The sequence below is a fragment of the Telmatherina bonti genome (genome assembly GCF_933228915.1).
Source record: "Telmatherina bonti genome assembly, chromosome: 13".
Lineage (NCBI taxonomy): Eukaryota > Metazoa > Chordata > Actinopteri > Atheriniformes > Telmatherinidae > Telmatherina > Telmatherina bonti.
Genome location: NC_136611.1, coordinates 13,865,045 through 13,884,954, shown reverse-complemented (window position 1 = coordinate 13,884,954; position 19,910 = coordinate 13,865,045). Strand labels below are relative to the sequence as shown.

Genomic DNA, 19,910 nt, shown 5'->3' with positions numbered 1-19,910 from the left:
TTTCACCCAAAGAATGCTGGGATAGGCTCCGGCTTCACCGCGACCCTTTATCTGACTAAGCAGTTAGGATAATGAATGAATGAATGACTGAATTATAAATTTATATTTCATGGTTGCAAATCATAATAAGACATTTGTAATCAAATACCCTTTAAATTATTACAACTAATATTTTTATTTGCATATTTGTATTTTATTTGTAATTCACTGATCATTTATTTCTGTCAAACAGTCATTTTACTTTCTTCATTTCCTGTGTGATTTTTCTGAGAACCTGCTGCAAGTCTTCTCCAGAACTGGATGCAGCGCTTTCTCCATTTCAACACAACCCTTTTTATCCCTTGGCTCTAATTTATTAATCAAAATATCATGATCAATCATGTCAAAAGCTTTTTGAGGTCAATAAATACCCTTGCTGCAAATCATTTCTGATCTATGCAATGAATTAGTTCCTCTGTTAAATGCATTATCACCGAAGATGTTGATCATGCTATGAGATGAAGGACAGACAGTAGATTCCTTTCTCATATTTCCAAAGAAGAGGTCAAAAAAAATCAGATGACTGCAGACCACCTTGTAAACAGGCTCTCTCTGGGGGATCTAGGAGCAGTCATTCGATGTGCTGATTCCGCTCTAATCTGCACAAAAACCACTATTCTCAAATGCTGCAGTATTCTCATAATCTTGTGGGGACCAGCAAATGTTTTTTTTTTTATCACTGTCCATGCAAACATTTTGATCAGTGAAAGATTTAAATTTCTGGTTTTCATCAGATCCTTGTAAGATTTTCATTAGACATTCTTTGCTATGTGTCTGTGTTACTGAGTAAATCTAAAATTAACAGGCAAATCAGGAAGAGGTCTGAGCATTTTCTAAGTTTAAACACAGGAGAGATTGATGGATGCAATGAATAATTGTTTTTCAACACATAATTGAATACAGCACAGTATACAATTTGTATGTGTTCTACCTTGTATATTAACAGAATGCACTGTTGCTTTTATTTGTCGCATTTCACTTTTAGGGGCTGCATGGTGGCATAGAGGTTAGCACTGTGGCTTCACAGCAAGAAGCTTGCTGGTTTGAGCCTTGGTTGGGGAGAGGCTCGAACGGGGGCCTTTTTGTGTGGAATTTGCACGTTTTCCCTGTGTATGCATGGGTTCCCTTCGGGTACTCTGGCCTCCTCCCACCATCTAAAGATATGCACGTTCAGTTAATTGGTTACTCTAAGTTGTACCTTGGAGTGAGTATAAGCATGAATGGTTGTTTTTCACTTTGTGTGGTTCCTGTAATGGACTAGAAAACTTGTATAGGGTGTACCCTGCCTCTCTCCCAATGATTGGGAGAGAGGCATCGCTTCCCCGCGACCCTGAATTGGATAAAGTGGAAAATGGATGAATGAATGAATGAATGTATTTGTTTTTCTTCAAATTCAAATTCTTATTTTCACAGTCTTTTTGGACTGTCTTTGTTTGAGTTTCAGTATCTAGAACAAACTATTAATATACAATCACAACAAGAGTTTGAGATTGTGTAATAGTTATAAAGTCAACTGTAAATCAGTTTGACTGCCTTCAGTGTGATTCTTCAGAACAATGTTGTGTAATGTTAAAACTAGTGCTACCCAAATTATAAGTTTTGTATAAATCTAACAAGTAAAATATAAAGTGCTGCACAATCAATCCACACATCAGATCTAGTCTGATGTAGGGCAGGTCTCGTTGTGTCCTTGGGCAACAGGTTTCCTGTACTTCTCGGTTGTGGACCTTAACATAACCTCTTCAACTTATTGCCCCCACATCAGGAAGCCCTTAAACTCATCTGTCTCCTCCTTCATTTTTGTTTCAAGTAGTCATGAGAGGAGGCAGCTGGAGAGACTCAACCAGAAAAGATCCAGATGGGTCTGCCTTGAGGTCCCCTAGGCCTCCATACAGCTCTTCAGGAGCAAGTTCCAGTTCAGTGGAAGACATCCTGTCTTGTTCCAGTACCTAAAAATTATAATCTATTTTTCATCTGTGACTATAATACCTTAAATTTCACATTCTTGAGTCTGGAAGAGACACTTATCACCTCACCTAAATGGACCATCAGAACCATCTCTCCCAACCTGCAAGATATGTTGCAGGCGGAGGACTATGGATGATTAACCAGCACAGCTACCCTTGAGACATTTTCTTTAAAGTATACCATCGCGTGCACATTTCTGTTGCCTGAGCTGAAGCTGAGAGGATGAAGAACAGTACATTTGCCTGCACACACAATTCCTGTGTTTTCAATGTGAACAAAACAAAGGGGGTGATTGTGAAATTTAGAGTATGAGTAATCCTCTTTCTAACCTGGGATGGATGTGGTGAGGTGGTGAAGGTGGTTTTCACCTGGACAGCACACAAAACAGGAAATACTACAGAGGTTGTATGCAAAAAAGTGCCAATTCACTCTCTCTGCTTTTATTCATTTTGATTCCAAGTAAGCTGCAGCAATGTCAGTTTTAATTTGAGACTGACAATATTCATTCAAATTTTATTACCAACAATTTTAAAGTCAATTTCAAAGGGATATCTAGATCACATCATTGTCCTTCAAATTGTTTACGTTTATATAAAAAAACAAGAATTAACTGGCTTCATTATATTTGAAATAACACTACTTCACCATGCAGCAGTCATAATACACCATTTACAGAAAGAAGATGTCACGGAAGAGCACGTTATCTTACCTTTCATGCGTACGAATCACGGCAACGCCATCTCCATGAGCCAAACCGCTTTCTCGAAGCTCATTGGTCAAAGAGGACGTCAATCAAACTCAGAGCTCTCCCCATTCCTGGAATCGCAGTCTTTTCGGGAGCATAGACCGTATAGGCTCGGGAGAGAAACGTTGGGAATGATCTAACTGTACTGGAGTCATAAAGCTACTTAGCTGGTTGCAGTTTATCGCGTTTTTAATCACTCTTATCTACTGGATCATTGACCAAAACAGCAGTGACAAAGATTTCGTCCTACATGAAAGGTAACAGGGATATTATTGGTCACCTTCAGCTTTTTAGAGTTTGGTGATGGCCGCTATTCGAGCTAGCAGTATTTTTTCCAAACATCGGTGGCCTGCCCACATGTGTGCTTGGGAACTGACTGCGAAGTAAATTTGAAAACGACCATGACCTCAGCTTATTTCTCTAATCTATTTAGCCTGATAATCTCTAAATTACGTTGTATCAAGAGCAGATAATTTTCTTTTATTTATGTTAACGAAGTGTCTTGTTTACTTGTTGTGTGTACCGTCCAGTCCAGTTGCTAACGCTAGTGATGTAAAGGGTCCCGTGAAAATGCTGTTCATGTCATCGGAAAGTAGAAAGACCATTTTTCGAGGAAATGGCCAATTAAGATAGTGACAGAAAAAAAGAGTGAAACATTTCAATTAACGGAGTAGATGCATGGTTTAATCTTGTTTAATTTGACGTATCTGTTCCTGGGACCGAGAGATGTCATTGTGATGATGAGCGTTTTGTCATCGATAATTCGATTTACGGCCAAACATTGGTTGGAGATGTTTTTCTTCGTTAGTGAAGCCAGCGAACATATCAATGTAGGAAACATGGGGTTTGATTTTCTTATTTTAGTCCTTCAAGAAAGGTCTGTAGTAATTTTTCCTCTGGCCTGTGGAAGGATGTAGACTTTTACTGAAATAATACCTGCGTAGACTTTCCTCTGGAAACATAGGACATGTTTCTCTGGAATGATTTCTCAGATCATCTTTTGTTTCTGACCTTTTAGCCTTTTCTGTAGTACTTTGTTTCTCACTAAATGTTTAATATTTAAATAAAATTAGAATCCAACTGTTTGGCAACAATTTGGTGACATTCACTCAGAAATAGTGCTGCACTGACATGGTTATGAATTTTCTGTATTTAACAGTTCAACCCACTATATACATTTTGAAGCCAGTTATTGAAGAAACTAATATATAATAATCTAAGTCATATGAGCCTTGTAAATAATAACATTTTACTGATTAAGATCAAAATGTCAGTTTGTCATCTTCATGAAATGGTTTAAAGGAATGTGGGAAAATCATATTTAAGTTTGTTTTAACTGGCTATTGGTTGTGAAGGTGGTTATGTAGATAAGATCATATGATCTGAAATCATTACATTGATATATGATGAGACATGGAAGTGATATTAGAATTGTAAAATGCTAAAAGAAATTATTAGCACATGATTGAACATAACTATGTAGGTTGTTAATCTAATTGATTAAATTCAATTTGCACTTTTAGAGTCCAGTCAAATCTAGCACACTGTAATACAATAATAATCCAATTATCCAATTTATTATGATCCACTAGAGTAATTTATTGTAATAGTGTTCATATTAAACAAAATCATTAAAGACTTTCTTGCTATGGAAACATTTTTCAGGGATAAAGACTGGAAGAGCTTCCCTTTTTTTTAAAAAAGGGGATAAGATAGAAAGTTGATCAATTTATGAATAAAAAAATCTCATGCTTTTAGCTGAAAATAGTCCTGTGGATTTCATGACCACCCACACTGTCTATAACAAATTCAAAGAGTGATGGGATACCTGCATACAAAAAGAATAAATAACATTTAATGGCTGTGATCGTCTGGGATTTTTACCTTTGTTATATTGCAAATAAGTAACTTTAAATCAAATGTGTACTTTTAAATACTTGGTTGTTGGTTTTATTTTGATTTTGTTTACATGGTACACACCTCAATGCTGTGTTAAAACAAAATAGATGGTGTAGTTGAATACTTGGTACTGTACAAACTATAAGCAGTTGTAGACATGGAAACAGTTGTTATAATTACAGGGTAGTTTATGATTTATGCATTCATTTATACTTGTTCCAAAAAAAAAAAAAAAAAAAAAGGAGAAACAGCATGACAGTTGAGGTGTGGATCAGCAGACGTGGGCGTTGTCTGTACATTCATAGAGCAACGAGTTATCCCTTAATGCTCTCTGATATATTGCTGTGAACAAAGAATTATTAACCTTTAAATTGATAACACTGCTTTTGTTTGGCACATTTTTTTTTGTCTGTTTTCAGCAATAAGGAGATGGAGTCATTGGATTTTATATTATTCAAGATGTCCCTGTGTTATAAATATGCTAAAGTCTAAAATGAGAGCGAATTGCACAAATGGGGTTTTTAATTCCACATGTTGTTTTGAATTAACATTAGTCATCTTAGCAGGGTGGATAAATATAAATCCCGGTAGAACAGTATCCTTCCTGTCAGGGAGTTTTCTTTGCAAACAGTTCTGGTTTAAAAAAAGGATGAAAAAAAAAAAAAGGGATCAGACTAATATGTGTATTTAGCTGGCATGGCATTACTGTACTGCCTGAGACTGACTGGGTGTGTTTCATTGACAAAAGACATGTTTAAAACAAATTCTGTGTTTTTTGTTTTTTGTTTTTTGTTTTTTTAAATGAGCTTTTCCTTAGTTCCTGTTGCTTTAAAGATTTGCATCCATAAATGATTCCACAGAATAGGAAGGAAGGAAACACTGGTTGGTTCAAGTCCAAAAGCTGCGTATACAGGACTGAATGTCCTTTTTCCACTGAGGCCAGAGCGCTGACTTTTCACACGGACACTTTCGTCTGTTAAAATCTCCCTGTTTTCACTTGCTCTCTCACCAGCATCCGGTCTTCCTCTCATCACATTCAAAGGTCAAACATAATTAGTAGCAATTTCAGCTCATATTTCAAAATATACCCACACTTCCAGAGCGATTCAGAGCCACTTTGCGCTTACTTGTTTAGTTCTAGTGGTCATTGTATGACAGGGTAATGACAGCGTTGCCGAGTGTAGGCTGAGAGCAAACACAAGGCTTTTCCCTGTATTTGGCTGAAGGAAAATGCTATCAGCCGTGCTGATTGTTGATGTAAAGTGTGGTTATGATAGTAAGTTGTTTTTCAGATTGGCTGCCATTTATACAGTGGACAAATATAGAAACACTTTTAATATGTCTTTAGCTTGCTGCGTAAAATATAAAAACATTAGATTATATAAAAAGTTTGATAACGTTTTAACTGTGTTCTTTTTTTCTTCCACTGTCCAGCTTTGGTGAGGTTGTGGAAATGGTAGCCTCAGCTTCCTGTTCTAAGCTGACAGGAGTGACACCCACTGTATTCGCTGCTGTAGAGCATCCACTTCAAGGTTTCACAAGTTGCATGTTCAGTGCGTTCAGTTCAGACTTACTGTTGCCTTTCTGTAGTTTTCAGTGAGCTTGTGCAATCATTTTTTTCCCCAGGTAATCACTGCTTACTGGATACTTTCTCTTTTTCAGACCACCTTCTATATGTCTTTGAAATGGTTATGCCTTTTTGGATATAATAACACCTGCCTGTGACTATACAGTTTAAAGTCTAAAGTCACTTAAATCCCCTCTTTTCAGTAAGTCGTTTTGAACCTGTCTACATGTTTACATACATTGACTTGTGTGATTGACTAATTGATTGTTTGGGTTAAAAAGCAATTAAAAAGGTGTCCTGCATAAAGTAGCCAGGGAGTGTATATTTACAGACCATTTTTCAGTTACCATTAATTCTTTTCTTTTAGATTAAATCTATATTTGATGTTTTGTTAGGGCTGTGATGATATGCTTTCATCCTGATTCGATTTGAATACGATTTTTTGGGTGCTGATTTGATTTAAATTGCAAATCTCAAAATTCTTTGATATTGCTGATTTTTGTAGACTAAAAAGAAAGAAAAACTGTACAAAACTTTTTTTTTACTCATCATTTTTCTTAATTTCAATTAGGAAAATACAACACAGTAGCCAGACCATCATTCTGCTGCTATAATTCCCAAAGAAGACAAGTAAAAAGATCAATAAAAACAAAGCAATTACAAAAATTTTACAGGGGATTATTTTTTTTATTTGAAAAGAAAAAAATCTATGTTTTTATTTTTAAAATTGTGAAGCAAAAAAAATCATTAAATTAAAAAAAAAATTTTTTTCCCCCCAATTTGATTCCCCACCCCCTATGTTTTGTGTATTAAAACAAACGGATAAATTGACTACTGGCATGTAATTACAGTAAATCTACTTGCTTTTTTCACATGTCGGTTAATGTCTGCAATGTTTGACTTGTGCAAAGTCCTAATAGCTGGAACATGTACCGACTGGGTAGCAGACAACCAGACTGGCAAAGTACCAGCTTACAGTTTGGTTACACAGAAACAAATGAAAGATTGGAAGAAAATCTTGTTTTTATAGTAGCTGTCAGTCATGCATATTACATGTTTTTGTGGGAGTATACCCGGACTCTTTTCCTGATTGTGATACATTTCACTCTGGTGTGAAAGAGCATTTTGGCTTAGCCACGTGTGTATGTGACTGTATTGTTTTTTTTTTTAACCTTGCTTCTGAATTTCAGACAAAGGTGATGTTTTTTGGGACAGGAATGTAGTCTAAGTATTTTATTTATAGAAGAACACAGCAGCAACATCTGCAGCTGTGTATAATGCCAGTTGTCCAGAACATCTGGACAGCTGGCATTATGCGAGCTGTCCAGATGTTGTTAATTGTGTTAAAATGAAGAAGTTTTGTAAAAACTTTATGGTTAAAATGAAGACGTTTTGTAAAAACATTATGGTTAGCATAATGCTCAGCCTCGTTTCCAGTCTTTAAGACTTTATGATGAATTTAAATAATTAGTCTTGCATGAAATGTATGCATCATGTTTGGTGACCTTTATTATTGTCTAGATGGCAGCTCTTTGGAAAAAAAAAAAACGACAACATTTTGGAAAGAGTTACTCCAGAAATGTAAAACTTCTCCTTCTGCTTCTCCTGTTGAGGAAAGAAAATGTTACTATGCTCAGCTCATGATAAATAAAAGTAGGGATTTAAAGTGAAAACCTGAGTGAGCAGCTGGATAAATGTGAATGACATAGTCATGTACCGTCCGAAACAATTTTTCTCTGGAAACAGCGTGTAGATTTGCAGGCAGTGCTGTTAAACAGATGCTATCTTTGTCACCTGTAGCGGCTTGTTTTGCTTACTGATGTGAGAGTGGGAAACTTTTCTTCAGAAATGTGAGGATGCCAGGATTTGAGAGCAGTTTCACTTTTGTTATGAGATTCCTACCACATCATTAAATAAATCTGTTTTAACCTCGATTTAGCAAACTCAGATTAGTTGTGAAAATGGTTGGAGGAAAACTCTACTTTGTTTGCTTTGTCAAAGTTTGCAGTGGTTGCACCATGAATGAACAAAGTTCTTCAGTGTATTGCTGAGCAGTGTTAATAGTGTTAAGAACACTTCTTGTGCTTCCTGGTTACTCAGTTATGAAAGACAGGCTTTTTTTTTTTTTTTTTTTTTAGTATTTTTATGTTAAGGTAACGCTGCTGTTGTAGAAGGACCTGGTGGATCGGTCGCACTTGAGGCCTGTCCTAGCTTGTCAGGGAAACTCGATGAACCCAACTGCAAACTGGTACTGGGATTGTTCAACACTCAATAAAAACCATTAAACATGCTCATGCAGGTAGATGGCACAGTTGCAGCCTTTCATTTTGTGCAATGACACAGTTTCTCTTGTTTTGCATTTTCTTTTTCTTTCCCTTTACTTTTTTATTTTAATTAAAACATTTTGCAGTCTTATTACCAGGATTCTGAAAAGGCCATTTTCATGTAGTCAGTTTTGTTCATACTTTATTTTTGTTTCCAAAATGTTTTTTTTATTGTTAATTTTTTCACCTCAAACTTCTTACTGAAACAAAACCCAACAACTGTGATAGGTACACCACCATAACTTCTTAAGTATAAGGTCTCGTCCTGGTCTGATGATGTCAAAATATGAAAAGTATAATTAAGAGGACTGTTTAAATAAAATTGTCAATGGACCAGAACATTTAGGGGTTGATACTTACACAGTTCTTTTTCTTTATTTGGAGTAATCACCTTGTTCAAGAACAGCATGTTCTTCAGTGAGTAATGCATTCAGAAGTTTAGAAAAGGTCAAATCAGGTTAATCTGTAAAGGTTATTATGCTTCAGTCCATTCTGACATCATACAAAAAGCTTAATATCTTTCACTGTTTTTGTAAGATCCCGCTGATAGTCCATCCTGCACATATTTTCTATGGAACCTCCTTGCCTACTTCCCATCACTGCTTGTGCACAGACATTAAAAATGTGCAAATGGGATTACTGTTGTAGGCTGCACAGACAGGTGGGATTTATTGTTGCTTTCTATGCAGCGTTTTCTTTGTGGTTTTTGTAACTTGTGGTTACATTTGTTACAGCAGCAAGGACAAGGACCAGAGCCCCGTAGAGGCTTATTGATCCGTGTGTTTGTGTTTATATGTAGCTATCAGTTTCTTGATGAGATTTCCCAGAATGTGCAGCTCCATTTCCCACTCCCCAGCCCTTTGAGAGGTTTTATTTTTAGCTGTTACTTTGGCAAATTTTGTGGCTTTACCTCTCAACACTGTGTGGAAACTCTGCAAATAATTACATTTAGCTGGCAATCGTTTGATCCGGTTAACCGGATGGACCGTGTGCAGACTGCATGAACTGAGTTTTGTTGGGGGGGCATGTCATTCTTGTCCACTGTGCTGTCTTTAATTTAGAAAATAAGTTAGAACAGAGATGTGCTTTGTGTGACCAGTTGGCATTATGCTAATTGTGTTGCATCCAGTCATGCTTTTGCTCTGTGGTCTGCCAGCACATTTTCTGTTCACTTTTAAGTGTTTGCGCAGAGGGCTGTGGCTTGTCTTTATGCCCCAAGATGTCTGACTTGTGATGGATTGACACTGTGCAAATCAAAAAAGATTTGGATGTAAAATCTAATTTCACTTGATTAAAGCACTAATAGCCCTGCGATGGACTGGCAAGCTGTCCAGGGTGTACCCTGCCTGTCGCCCAAAGCCGGCTGGGATAGGCTCCAGCTTCCCCGCGACCCTGAATTGGAATAAGCGGTTCGGAAAATGAATGCATGAATGAATAAAGCACTAATAACAGATATTACTAAAAGTGCTGGTTAAAGTTATTTATTCTGGTCTCACTGCTGTTATCTGTGTAGAATCTTTGTCTAAATATTTTAAAAACCAGCAGATTGCAGAATTTATAAATGATAAATTGGTCTAAAAGAGGACAGGTAAGCAATGTGAGAAACATTTTTTAGCTTTATGGTGGTACTACTTTCTGATTAATGTGTTGCAATGTGTAACTAAATGGTAGCTGTCAGCGTTTTTTCTTCTTTCATTCTTTCTGTCTTTCCTTAAAACAGTCCTGGCAGTGGTCCATCTGACTTTGACCCCCAGCCCACAAAAAGAGCAGCGAGCAGAGAGACTTATCAGATATTCCAAACAGCTGAATAGAGAGTAATAGATGGAAATGTTGAATAAATGGTGACAAAAGCAAATCAACGATGCCGGGTGTTGTTTATTTGACCAACATGGGTTTCTCATTTGATTCTAATCCTTGTGGTGGATTTTTATTTATTTATGTATTGTTTTATTGTATTGGTACAATGTACATAAGACATTAGTGTAAATGTAGCTAAAAAGTTATCTAAAAAGCTATTTTTCATCTGCAGTACCCTTTTTTTTTTCTCTTTTACAATTGCTTTGCAATGTAGGTGTTGCTCTGTTTTTATGTTCGTTTCTGTTTTTGAAAAGTTTTTCACTGTTATTCGTCACACATCTCTGACTTTCTGTTTTGCTTTTATTTCCCGCAGGGCTTGTCTGTCTGCATCGGGCCTCTCGGGATGTCTAGCACAGTGTCGCTGTAGTGCAGAACACCACCACGTTAACATCAGCCGCTCAGCCAGTTGAGTCATGCGTTGCTCAAGCATCGGTCCTGCCTCCAGGCCATACTGTAGGCTCTGGCTCATTTCTGTTCTTCTCAGCATTTGTGCTGTAAACACTGAAACTAAGATTGGTAAGGGCCAAAATACATTAAAGCAAAATACACTGTTATTTTGTTTTATTGATCAGTCTGCTACTCTGTGTTGGTATGAAAAGATGATTTTTTTTTTTTTTTTTATGAAGCAGTGTAAAGTTTATTTAGTTTATTTCAGCTACGAATGTTTCAGTTAACAAATTATATAACAAATTGTTTTTTTTTTTGTTTTGTTTTTTTTTTTACAGTTCTTACTGTACCTCACAAACTGAGCCTTTCACCTAACACGTATACGCAGCAGCTATCCATATCCTGGTTGGGAGGAGAAGCCGCAACCTTTGATGTCATCATTCTGCGAACTGAATTTAATGAAACTGTCTTCTTTGTAAGAACATCTTTTTTTTTTTTTTTTTAAATCTTTTTCCCCTCTCACTGTTCAGTTGCATTGGGTACAGCATGTTTATTATGTTTCTATGTGGGTGGAGTTGCATCACAGTCAGAAAGCAATTGCTGTGCACCGCCTTTCTTTCACCGTGCATGTTTTCATTTCGGATATTCATATGTAGTTTTTTATTTACAGCTTCAGTCCAGAAATGTGCATTCAAATGTGTTAGTGTTTCCTTTTAGTTATATATTTCCTAACATAAAGACCAGGACTAATCTATCTGTTGTGGGTAAATTTGGTTTATTCCACATATAATATATTAAATTAGATTATTTTCCTGCTTGAGGTACTACTTAATTCACAAACTTTCCTTTCAACAGTACTCTTTTGTGTTTTCTGTGCATAATTGATAGGACACAGTGTCTGCAGCAGTCAGTGAAATGAGTGGCAGGCACCAGTGGAACTGGACCTCTGTTGAACCTCTGGAATGTACATCACTGTCAGTCAAAATCAGATCAAGAGATGGACAGACAACAAGTGAATGGAGCAACACTGAAATACTGCAAGGTCAGTTTGATGATAACTAACATGTGTTTTCTTCTCCAGTAAGTACACATATACAAACACGGATGCCTTACCAGGCAGTTTGGGGTTAATATTTTTGTCCCCTGTTGGGACAAACAGCTGAGTTTCTTCTGATGATAAATGTGCCGTAGCATTCTAACTATTCCCGTTTGTTCCTTTTCATTTGCCATTTTTCTATATCTCTTCTTTTGTTCAGGAAGAGATGTTCCCAGCAATATGTACTTCCAGATGTTTCCCCAGGATAGAATTGTGCCTGTAGGAGCCAACACAACTTTCTGCTGCATTGTGGAGGAGGGGTCAGAGTTTGGTGGCATGAACTACAGCAGCACAGTCATGAAAGTGAAACGACTGAGTCGGCGAACTTATGCCTCGACAATGGTCAATCAGGGAGCGTCTGACAGGACGGGAACCAACGTTGTCTGCTCTTCAAAAAGCATGGAGAAATCACTGACTGGAACTGTCGTGTTTGTTGGATGTAAGATTAATACACTGAAAGATAAGAACTAATGGTTGTCTGAACTAAAATATGGTAGAAATGGTATAAAGTGGGGTTAGATTATTCAGACTGATTTACAAGATGTCATTTGAAGTGGGTTTATGTATCAATCAGCATTACAGCACGGAAATGTTATTTTATTGTACCTACAGGAATTTATTCAGAAATATTGTGGAATTAATCAGTATTTTGTGGCTGCCAAATAATTTGTAGCATGTCTGATTGCTTTTCTTTGTTTTATGTTAAAGCCTTTTTATTATGGAAGTCAGTGGAAATTTTTTAATCTTAATTAATCAAGCATGTCTATTTTTACTTGTGGGCTTTATTTCCAGATCCACCACAACCTACTGATTTTGTGTGCGAGACGTACGACTTGATCTCAGCAGTGTGCCGTTGGAAGGAAGGACGATACACATACTTACATGGCAAACGAGACACACGCTATTCAGTGAATAAGAGGTACATGGTCACCTTCACAATATAACTATTTTTAAAAGATTTAGACTATGATCTAAAAAAAAAAAAGAGAATCATTGACCGATGCAGCTTGACTTGGTCATTCATTCACAAGACGAATGATTTGCTTCAATGTTTCTGCTCTTTTAGACTCTAACAATGTTTCATAACATGTCTGTTGGTGGTCAAGTTAAAACTGAATCAGTGATAATAATAATTTAAAAAAAAAAAAAAAAAAGTACAAATTGTGATCAATTTTATCTTTTCGTTTCACTAAACGTGACAAATCTCAAACTGATATCTTACTGTCTGGCATACATTACAAAATAATTTAGTTATCATGATGACGCTTGCTTACAATGGTGAATAACCGCTCTGATTCAAGGACAATGTCACCACAAAGGTTGAGTAATAAATGCAACAAGACAGTTAGATAAAGGAGTAGTGTGTACTTTTCCACTGAGAGTCAAAGCGGGACGTAAAGTTGATGTGGGATTATTTTAGATAATTAATAGGTGTTTGGAGAGGGCTTTCTATATGTTCTAAATTGCAGTTGGGGAGTTTGCAACAGTGTTGAATGAGCATTTTTTAGCCAATTGTGACAAACTCTGGATACTTGCATTTATATCTAAATATTTAATACTTAAATTAGGGAAATAATGAGTCTAACCTGAATTGGCCATCACAGGGGTGGCAGTGATAAAGTGCTGATTGCTGGGACAGTGACTGTTCTGTGTGACTTTGCTCTTGAGATTAGGGTTCTGAATTATTTATAACAATTTTATCTGCCTTCCTCTAAATTTTTTTGTATAAAAAACAGGACAAGGAGAAAGAGAGAGAAGCACTTAGTTTCAGTAACAGCTTGCTTCTGTGTGTTCATTTGATCGTTGGTTGGCTGGCTTCCAGGCCTTTTACAGGAATGGTCTGAAAGCTGGCCAAAATGTGCCTGTGACCTCTATTAGAGTTTAAATTAAATATTTAAAGTGCTTAATAATTATTGCAACATGTTTCTCTGTTTGTCGCACATTTTTTTAAAAGACTATTCTGTTATGTTTCTAGGGACTGCTTTAAGGACAGCTCAAACAAGTGCAGTTTCTCTCACTGGGATAGTAACTGGACCCTAGTAGCAGTTAATCCTCTTGGCCAGTACAGCCTATCTGACTCAGCTGAAATTACTCAGAGAGGTAGGCAGCTCAACCTGCTATTATCAGCCATCGCTGCATATATAGTATCCAATTAAGCAAATTCAGTTGGATTGATTGCAAATTGGTCATTTATGTATGATTTCACATCATTTACTAATTTCTTTTTACTTTTCAATGTACCTATGATGTCATTTCACTGTTTCTCCTCAGTGTGTCCGGTAGCCCCCGTTGACCTGGGTGCTGATGTTCATGCCTGGAATGCTATTGTGACGTGGAAGTGGAGGTATAATTACTCCATACCACTTGTCTGCCAGGTAGAACTAAACAACAATGGGTCCAAAACACAGGTGAGTAGTATGTGTGTAAACTGTGGGGATGTAAACTAAAGTGTTGCATGCCTGGGAAGCAAATAACTTATCAAGATAAGTAACAAGTCTGATATATCTGCTCAGCTTGTCTTCTCTGGTGTGGGCCTCCGATCTGTGGTTCTGTCAAACCTGCTCCCATATGAGGATTACAGTCTTCAAGTCCGCTGTGGAGCCCAAAAGAATTTTTGGAAGTGGGGAAACTGGAGCACACGGTTTGACTTCAAAACCAAATCCTCAGGTAAATAGTTTATTAACGGCACGTCATCATTTTTGCATGTTTTACTAATCTTAGGTTTTTAGTAATAATTATAATAAGTGATAGTTTGTTTATTGTTTATTTTTCTTATTTGTTTTTACATTTAAAAGCTTGGTCAGCCACTTTTATTTGATGACTTGCTGCATTTAGTAATCTAATCATAATTAGTATCTTTCATACTAACTTCATTTTAAAGCCCTTACTTTACAGATTAGAGGAGTATTGTTTTGTGGTAAAAATTAAATCAACAGCAGTGGTACCATGTTTTCCTCTAGCTATTTTATTTTATTTATTTATTTACTTATTTATTGTCTTTTTTTTTTTCTTTAACTTTTTTGTTCTTATAGCCCCAGATGCTCCTGATGTCTGGATGTGGATGAACAGAGATAATACTGGGAGGGTTGTTTGGAAGGTAATTTTTAATTTGTCATCTTTGAATTGATTTAATTATAGATTAGTGTAACTATTGGGTATGGTGGTGTTTTACCTGCAGTCTTCTGCCATTTTGGTCCAAAGAAGCACAACCTGAATATCTATTGAATGCAAGGTTGTGTGAAATCGCTAATATCTTTATTTCTTCCTCTTCTCATATTGTCCTTTTTGTATTTGATTACTTTTAGCCTCTAACTCAACTACAAAGCCATGGTCTGATCACACGTTATGTAGTTACTCTCTGTGACTCCAAAGAAGATCCAGCTTGCACAAAACGTTTGCCACCAGAAACTTATTCTGTACCAGTCAACCTCACAGAACTGGCTTCCTTCAGGAGTGATAAGAAGGTCACAGCAACCGTCACTGCAGAGAATGATGCCGGAGTATCTCAACCTGCAAGTGTCCCTCTGCGTTTTACAGGTATGTCAAAATGGATATTATTTAGATTATAGATCATGTTTGTTCAGCTTAAAACAGTGAAGGCTTTAATAAGAGAAAAAGAAATTTGCTGTATTTTTATCTTAAGTAGAGGTTTATGTGTAACTTGAAAGCTCTGAGAGCAAATGAATGAATTTTTTTTTTTCAGAGTTGACTTTACAGCCCTGAAATTGTTGTGTTGTTTGAAATACCAGAACAGTGGTTATTTACAAAATAGACAATATGGAGACTTCTTGCTTTTACTTTTATGTTGACATGCATATGTTCCTCTTTCCAGATGTGGAACCCCCCATCTTTTCCAGAGCAGTTTATACAGACAGCAGTTTCCCTCTATTCTGGCAGAATGATGGCAACATCACATGTAGTTATGTTGTAGAATGGCTTCATCCCTTGTGTTCCCATGACTGCGTGGAGTGGATCAAAGTGCCTTCTGGAAGCACTAACATCACTATTAACTCAGGTATGTCTGGGATGCAAGTTTGGAAAAGTTTCAAAGGCAATGTATGTCATTTTTGTTGTTGAGGAAAGCTAAAATCTCAGATTTAGGCCAGTTACTTTTCTGCATACTCAAGCACAAGTGTTAAAGCTGGGATAGGTTAATCAAATCCATCCTCAAAACACACCTGTTCAAGAAAGCATACTCCCTGTAATCACCCTGGAATTATAAATGTTATGATCCTTAATTATCTCTTTTTCTTTTTTCCATCAGAAAAATTCCAGCCGGGTGTGAGATACAATTTTTCCCTCTACAGTTGCCCTTATGATTCCCCACGAGTAGTACAGCGATGGCAGGGTTACATGCAGGAGCTCGGTAAGGATAATTCTCTGTGCAGGAATCTCTTTTTTTTTTTTTTTTTTTTTTTTTTTAAGACAACCAATGATTTCTTTCTGTTAAACCACCAACCCCTTTTATCCACAGCCCCCTCCAGGCCTGTCCCTCTATCAGTCGCTCAGGAGGGCTCCACTGTCCTCCTCACCTGGGGAGAGATTCCACTGGTTGACAGAAAAGGCTTCCTATTGGGATACAATGTTTACAGCAATAATGGTTTCAAGCTCACACTTCTTGGTAAATTTTTATGTAAACAATACATTGTTTTTGTTACAGCGCATACAATAATTATGTTTTTGCAAAAAATAATAAAAAGAAAATGTTAAGAAAGCTACATTTTGTACCGTTAAGTCACTTTATCTTTATTACTCTATTTACTGGTTTTTTTAGGTCTTTTTCTCAAATGCATTCTTGTCTCTGTCCTCTTTTTTTTTTTTTTTTTTTTTGTCATCCTGTGCTTTGAGTAGCAAATCTGCCAGACCCTGGAACAAGGAAATACAGAGTTAACGGTCTCTCTGCTAGCTCTTATAAATTTACTGTCAAGGCTTACACATCTGCGGGCGAGGACGTGGGCAGCACTGTTTCCATCACGCTGGAGCGAAACAGTATGTCAACACTTACAACCACAACTAGCTTTCGACTAATATTTGTGTTTGTTATACACCTTTTTTTTTTTGTCATTATTTGTGACCACCGATACGTTCTTGTAAACATAAATGCTTACAGATATCATACTTGAATTCAGATATTATGTGACTTGTTATGTATTCGTTGATTATTTCCCACCCATTGTAACATTTCAAATTCTTTTGTCCAAACAGTATATAAGCTGATCCTGGAAATGCTGATTTCCTTGGGAGTTGTGAGCGTATTCCTGATTATTGTTACCTTTGTTTGCTACAAGAAACGAAAATGGTGAGGCTTGTATTTTGTGTCCATTTTATGTCATTGTGTTCTTGCAATGATGCGTTACAGGCTCAATCAGCTACATTTCTTAAAATTAAAACCGCATTTGGCACACAGCTGAAATATGGACCTGCTACTCAGTGGTTTATTTTTTTTAGGTGCTTGATTATGTGATTTATGAACTTGCATTTTGTTTGTATCAGGGTAAAAAAGGCATTCTATCCAGACATACCTGAGCCCAAGCTTCCTGGTGACTGGTCCAGAACACAGGTATTGTACCAGCCTAAGCAAATGTAACTCATTGTCTGTGCTGCATCTGATTATTAAGTTTTTTTTTCCTGTTTCTGTCAAAATCTCTCTCTTTCTCTCTCTTTTAGGGGCCTTTGGATGTAAAGCCATCTCACCATAGTTTGGTCCATATTGTAGAAAGATCTGAGCGGGATTCTAGTAAAGAGGCACTTGTGGTCATTCCTGAACAAGATGAAGACGACGAAGGACATGGAATAGGAGATGAGCCAGTCGACACGGATGAGCCACATTCATTACGCTACTATAACCAAGTGGTTGATGAGCGCCCCATAAGGCCACGTTTTCCAGACTCCTCTGATTCATCCGCATCATCTTTGGATTCAGCGCACACCGATGTGACATACACAGGGATCCAGACCTCTGGTTCTTCTCTGGTCTTCCAGCTGGATCCACAGGGCTCTTCTAATGGCCACCATCCTCAGGCTGATCCAAGTGTCAACTGTGGGGCTGGAGGGGATTACCGGCCTCAAATGCACCCTACAGCCTCGAAAGATGACAAGGGCTTTGCTTCCCCAGATCCATTCCTGGAGCCTCAGGCTTCTAATTGTGGAGGGTACAAACCCCAGAACTCCTGGCATCTGGACTCTCCCACAGAGGCTTGTGAAAGAGGCAGCCTGGCCCCATCTCTTGGGTCCCCCACTTCTGTTGCTTCCACTCAGTTTCTCCTCCCTGACGGTGAGGAATGCGCAGAGGAGAAACGACAGCTGTCATCTGCAACATCCTGGTTCACCAACCTGCTGTCTTCCACGAAACCTTGATACCATCTCATTTTCCCTATGAGTAACCAGACTCTGGGGGTTAACATAAACTATTCTTTTCTGTTGCCAGTGTCATGTATCACCAACTCTGACCTATTTATGGTCTTTGTTAATATCCCTTCCAAGGTAGCACGAAACTGTTGAACTTTCATTGTGAAAGCAGGTTAAATAGTGCTTCTTAAGATGTTCAAACCAAAAAAATATATAGAGATAAATGTACATTTCTTTCTGTTTGTAGTAAATTTTTTGCACCCTTTGACACCTGGTGTTTGGTGTCTCCTCATTTCATTTTGTTCGACATGCCATGTTTTGCAATGGCATGTCTTGAGTTTTACCTGAATATGCATATATATATATATATATATATATATATATATATATATATATATATATATATATATATAATTTAGGTTTTTAGTTTTTCATTTTAAGTTTTGAGTTACACAGTATTTTGTGGAGCACTACAGAAGAACAGTTGTGGTGTGATGCAGCATAGAGGACATAACGTTTTCCACTCATTGCAGTGTACATGACTTCTGTTTGTCCCTGTAATCTTGCCTGCTGACAGCTAAAAAACCAGTGAAAGCAAATATGTCAGTTGCCTTTAAAATGTAGTTTAAAGGTATGACTTCTTGGGTCAGCACTAAATTAGTACCCATTGTTACTGACACTCAAGTTACTGCCCGAAGAGTGAGATGGTAATTGAAAGATGCACTTACGACAGATCACTTGCTTTTTTGAAACAGTGGTGCTTTCTACTATGTCTGGAATTAGGTGGGTGTTGGGCCCATTGGATATACACTAATATAAGCTAGAACATCAATATAGACTGATGTCATTTAATGAATAAATAGAGTATTTGTTACTTTTGATTGTTTTTGTTTTGTCTTCCTGAACCTGCAGAGTTTATTTTTTTGTTCTGCTTTGCTTCTTTAGAGATACATTTCACAGTAAGGCCAGCGTTTTTTTTTAAGCTGTGGTGTGATTTATCAATATGATGATTGATAATAAGCATTTTTTATTTAATAGAAAATCTATCACCTTTCACAACCCTGCTTATAAGTGTTTGTTTAAAATATCTTGCCATAATGCAATTTAGGGCTGATCCGAAAAATGCATTATGTTGAAGATTTAGTTTTAACTGGAGTTGTGTTTACAGCAGATGTTTTTTTTTTTGTTGGTTTTTTTTTTGTTTTGTTTTTTTAATGCATTTTTGTGAATCTTTAGTCTTTGTTTGCTTAATTTTTAAGCATACACAGTTGGGCAATAAGAGATGGGATGTTGGAGATCTGAGTCAAGACTACATTTTTAGTTTCTAAACTTTTGAATGTCGTCTTCTAAGGTTTATGGTTGGGAAAGGGGACCAAGAGGATAGTGTTTATTGTGAAATGAATTTCCAAGTCATTTACCTTTTTAGTGACAAAAAAGTGAAAATTACATTGGTCAAGTATTTGAGCATCTCTTGTCTCTTAGATACTCCTTGTTTAAGTGGGAAATTGTTGAGGCTTTTTCAAAGGCATATATATATATGCAAATTTTATCCTTTTCATTGGAATATCCAAGTTTCTGAATAGTTAATTTTCAAATTTCTTTTAATAGTTTGGCCAAAGCTTGCCGATGTGGCAAGACTTTGTTTTTTTTTCTTTTTGTGTCTCCAGTCAACAAGCTGTA

At 36.9% G+C, this 19,910-nt stretch overlaps 1 protein-coding gene across 1 annotated transcript; it reads left to right on the top strand.

Annotated features, from left to right (window-relative positions):
• Positions 1–2,871: 2,871 nt before the first annotated feature.
• On the top strand, positions 2,872–18,487 carry lifra (LIF receptor subunit alpha a). The gene is made up of 18 exons (XM_079251416.1): positions 2,872–3,009; positions 10,713–10,915; positions 11,125–11,261; positions 11,675–11,828; positions 12,043–12,321; positions 12,675–12,801; positions 13,858–13,982; positions 14,154–14,290; positions 14,396–14,549; positions 14,915–14,979; positions 15,188–15,419; positions 15,715–15,897; positions 16,147–16,248; positions 16,357–16,503; positions 16,734–16,871; positions 17,088–17,181; positions 17,376–17,442; positions 17,550–18,487. Exons 2-18 carry the CDS (start codon positions 10,813–10,815, stop codon positions 18,237–18,239), a joined length of 2,934 nt encoding a protein of 977 aa, XP_079107542.1. The 5' UTR covers positions 2,872–3,009; positions 10,713–10,812; the 3' UTR covers positions 18,240–18,487.
• Positions 18,488–19,910: the final 1,423 nt, after the last annotated feature.

Excerpts from the sequence above, each read along its gene's own strand:
- lifra (XM_079251416.1), top strand. The coding sequence starts at position 10,813 with ATGCGTTGCTCAAGCATCGGTCCTGCCTCCAGGCCATACTGTAGGCTC. Across the intron at positions 10,916-11,124 it reads AAACACTGAAACTAAGATTG|TTCTTACTGTACCTCACAAA; the intron begins GTAAGGGCCAAA and ends TTTTTTTTACAG. Across the intron at positions 16,872-17,087 it reads CATCACGCTGGAGCGAAACA|TATATAAGCTGATCCTGGAA; the intron begins GTATGTCAACAC and ends TTGTCCAAACAG.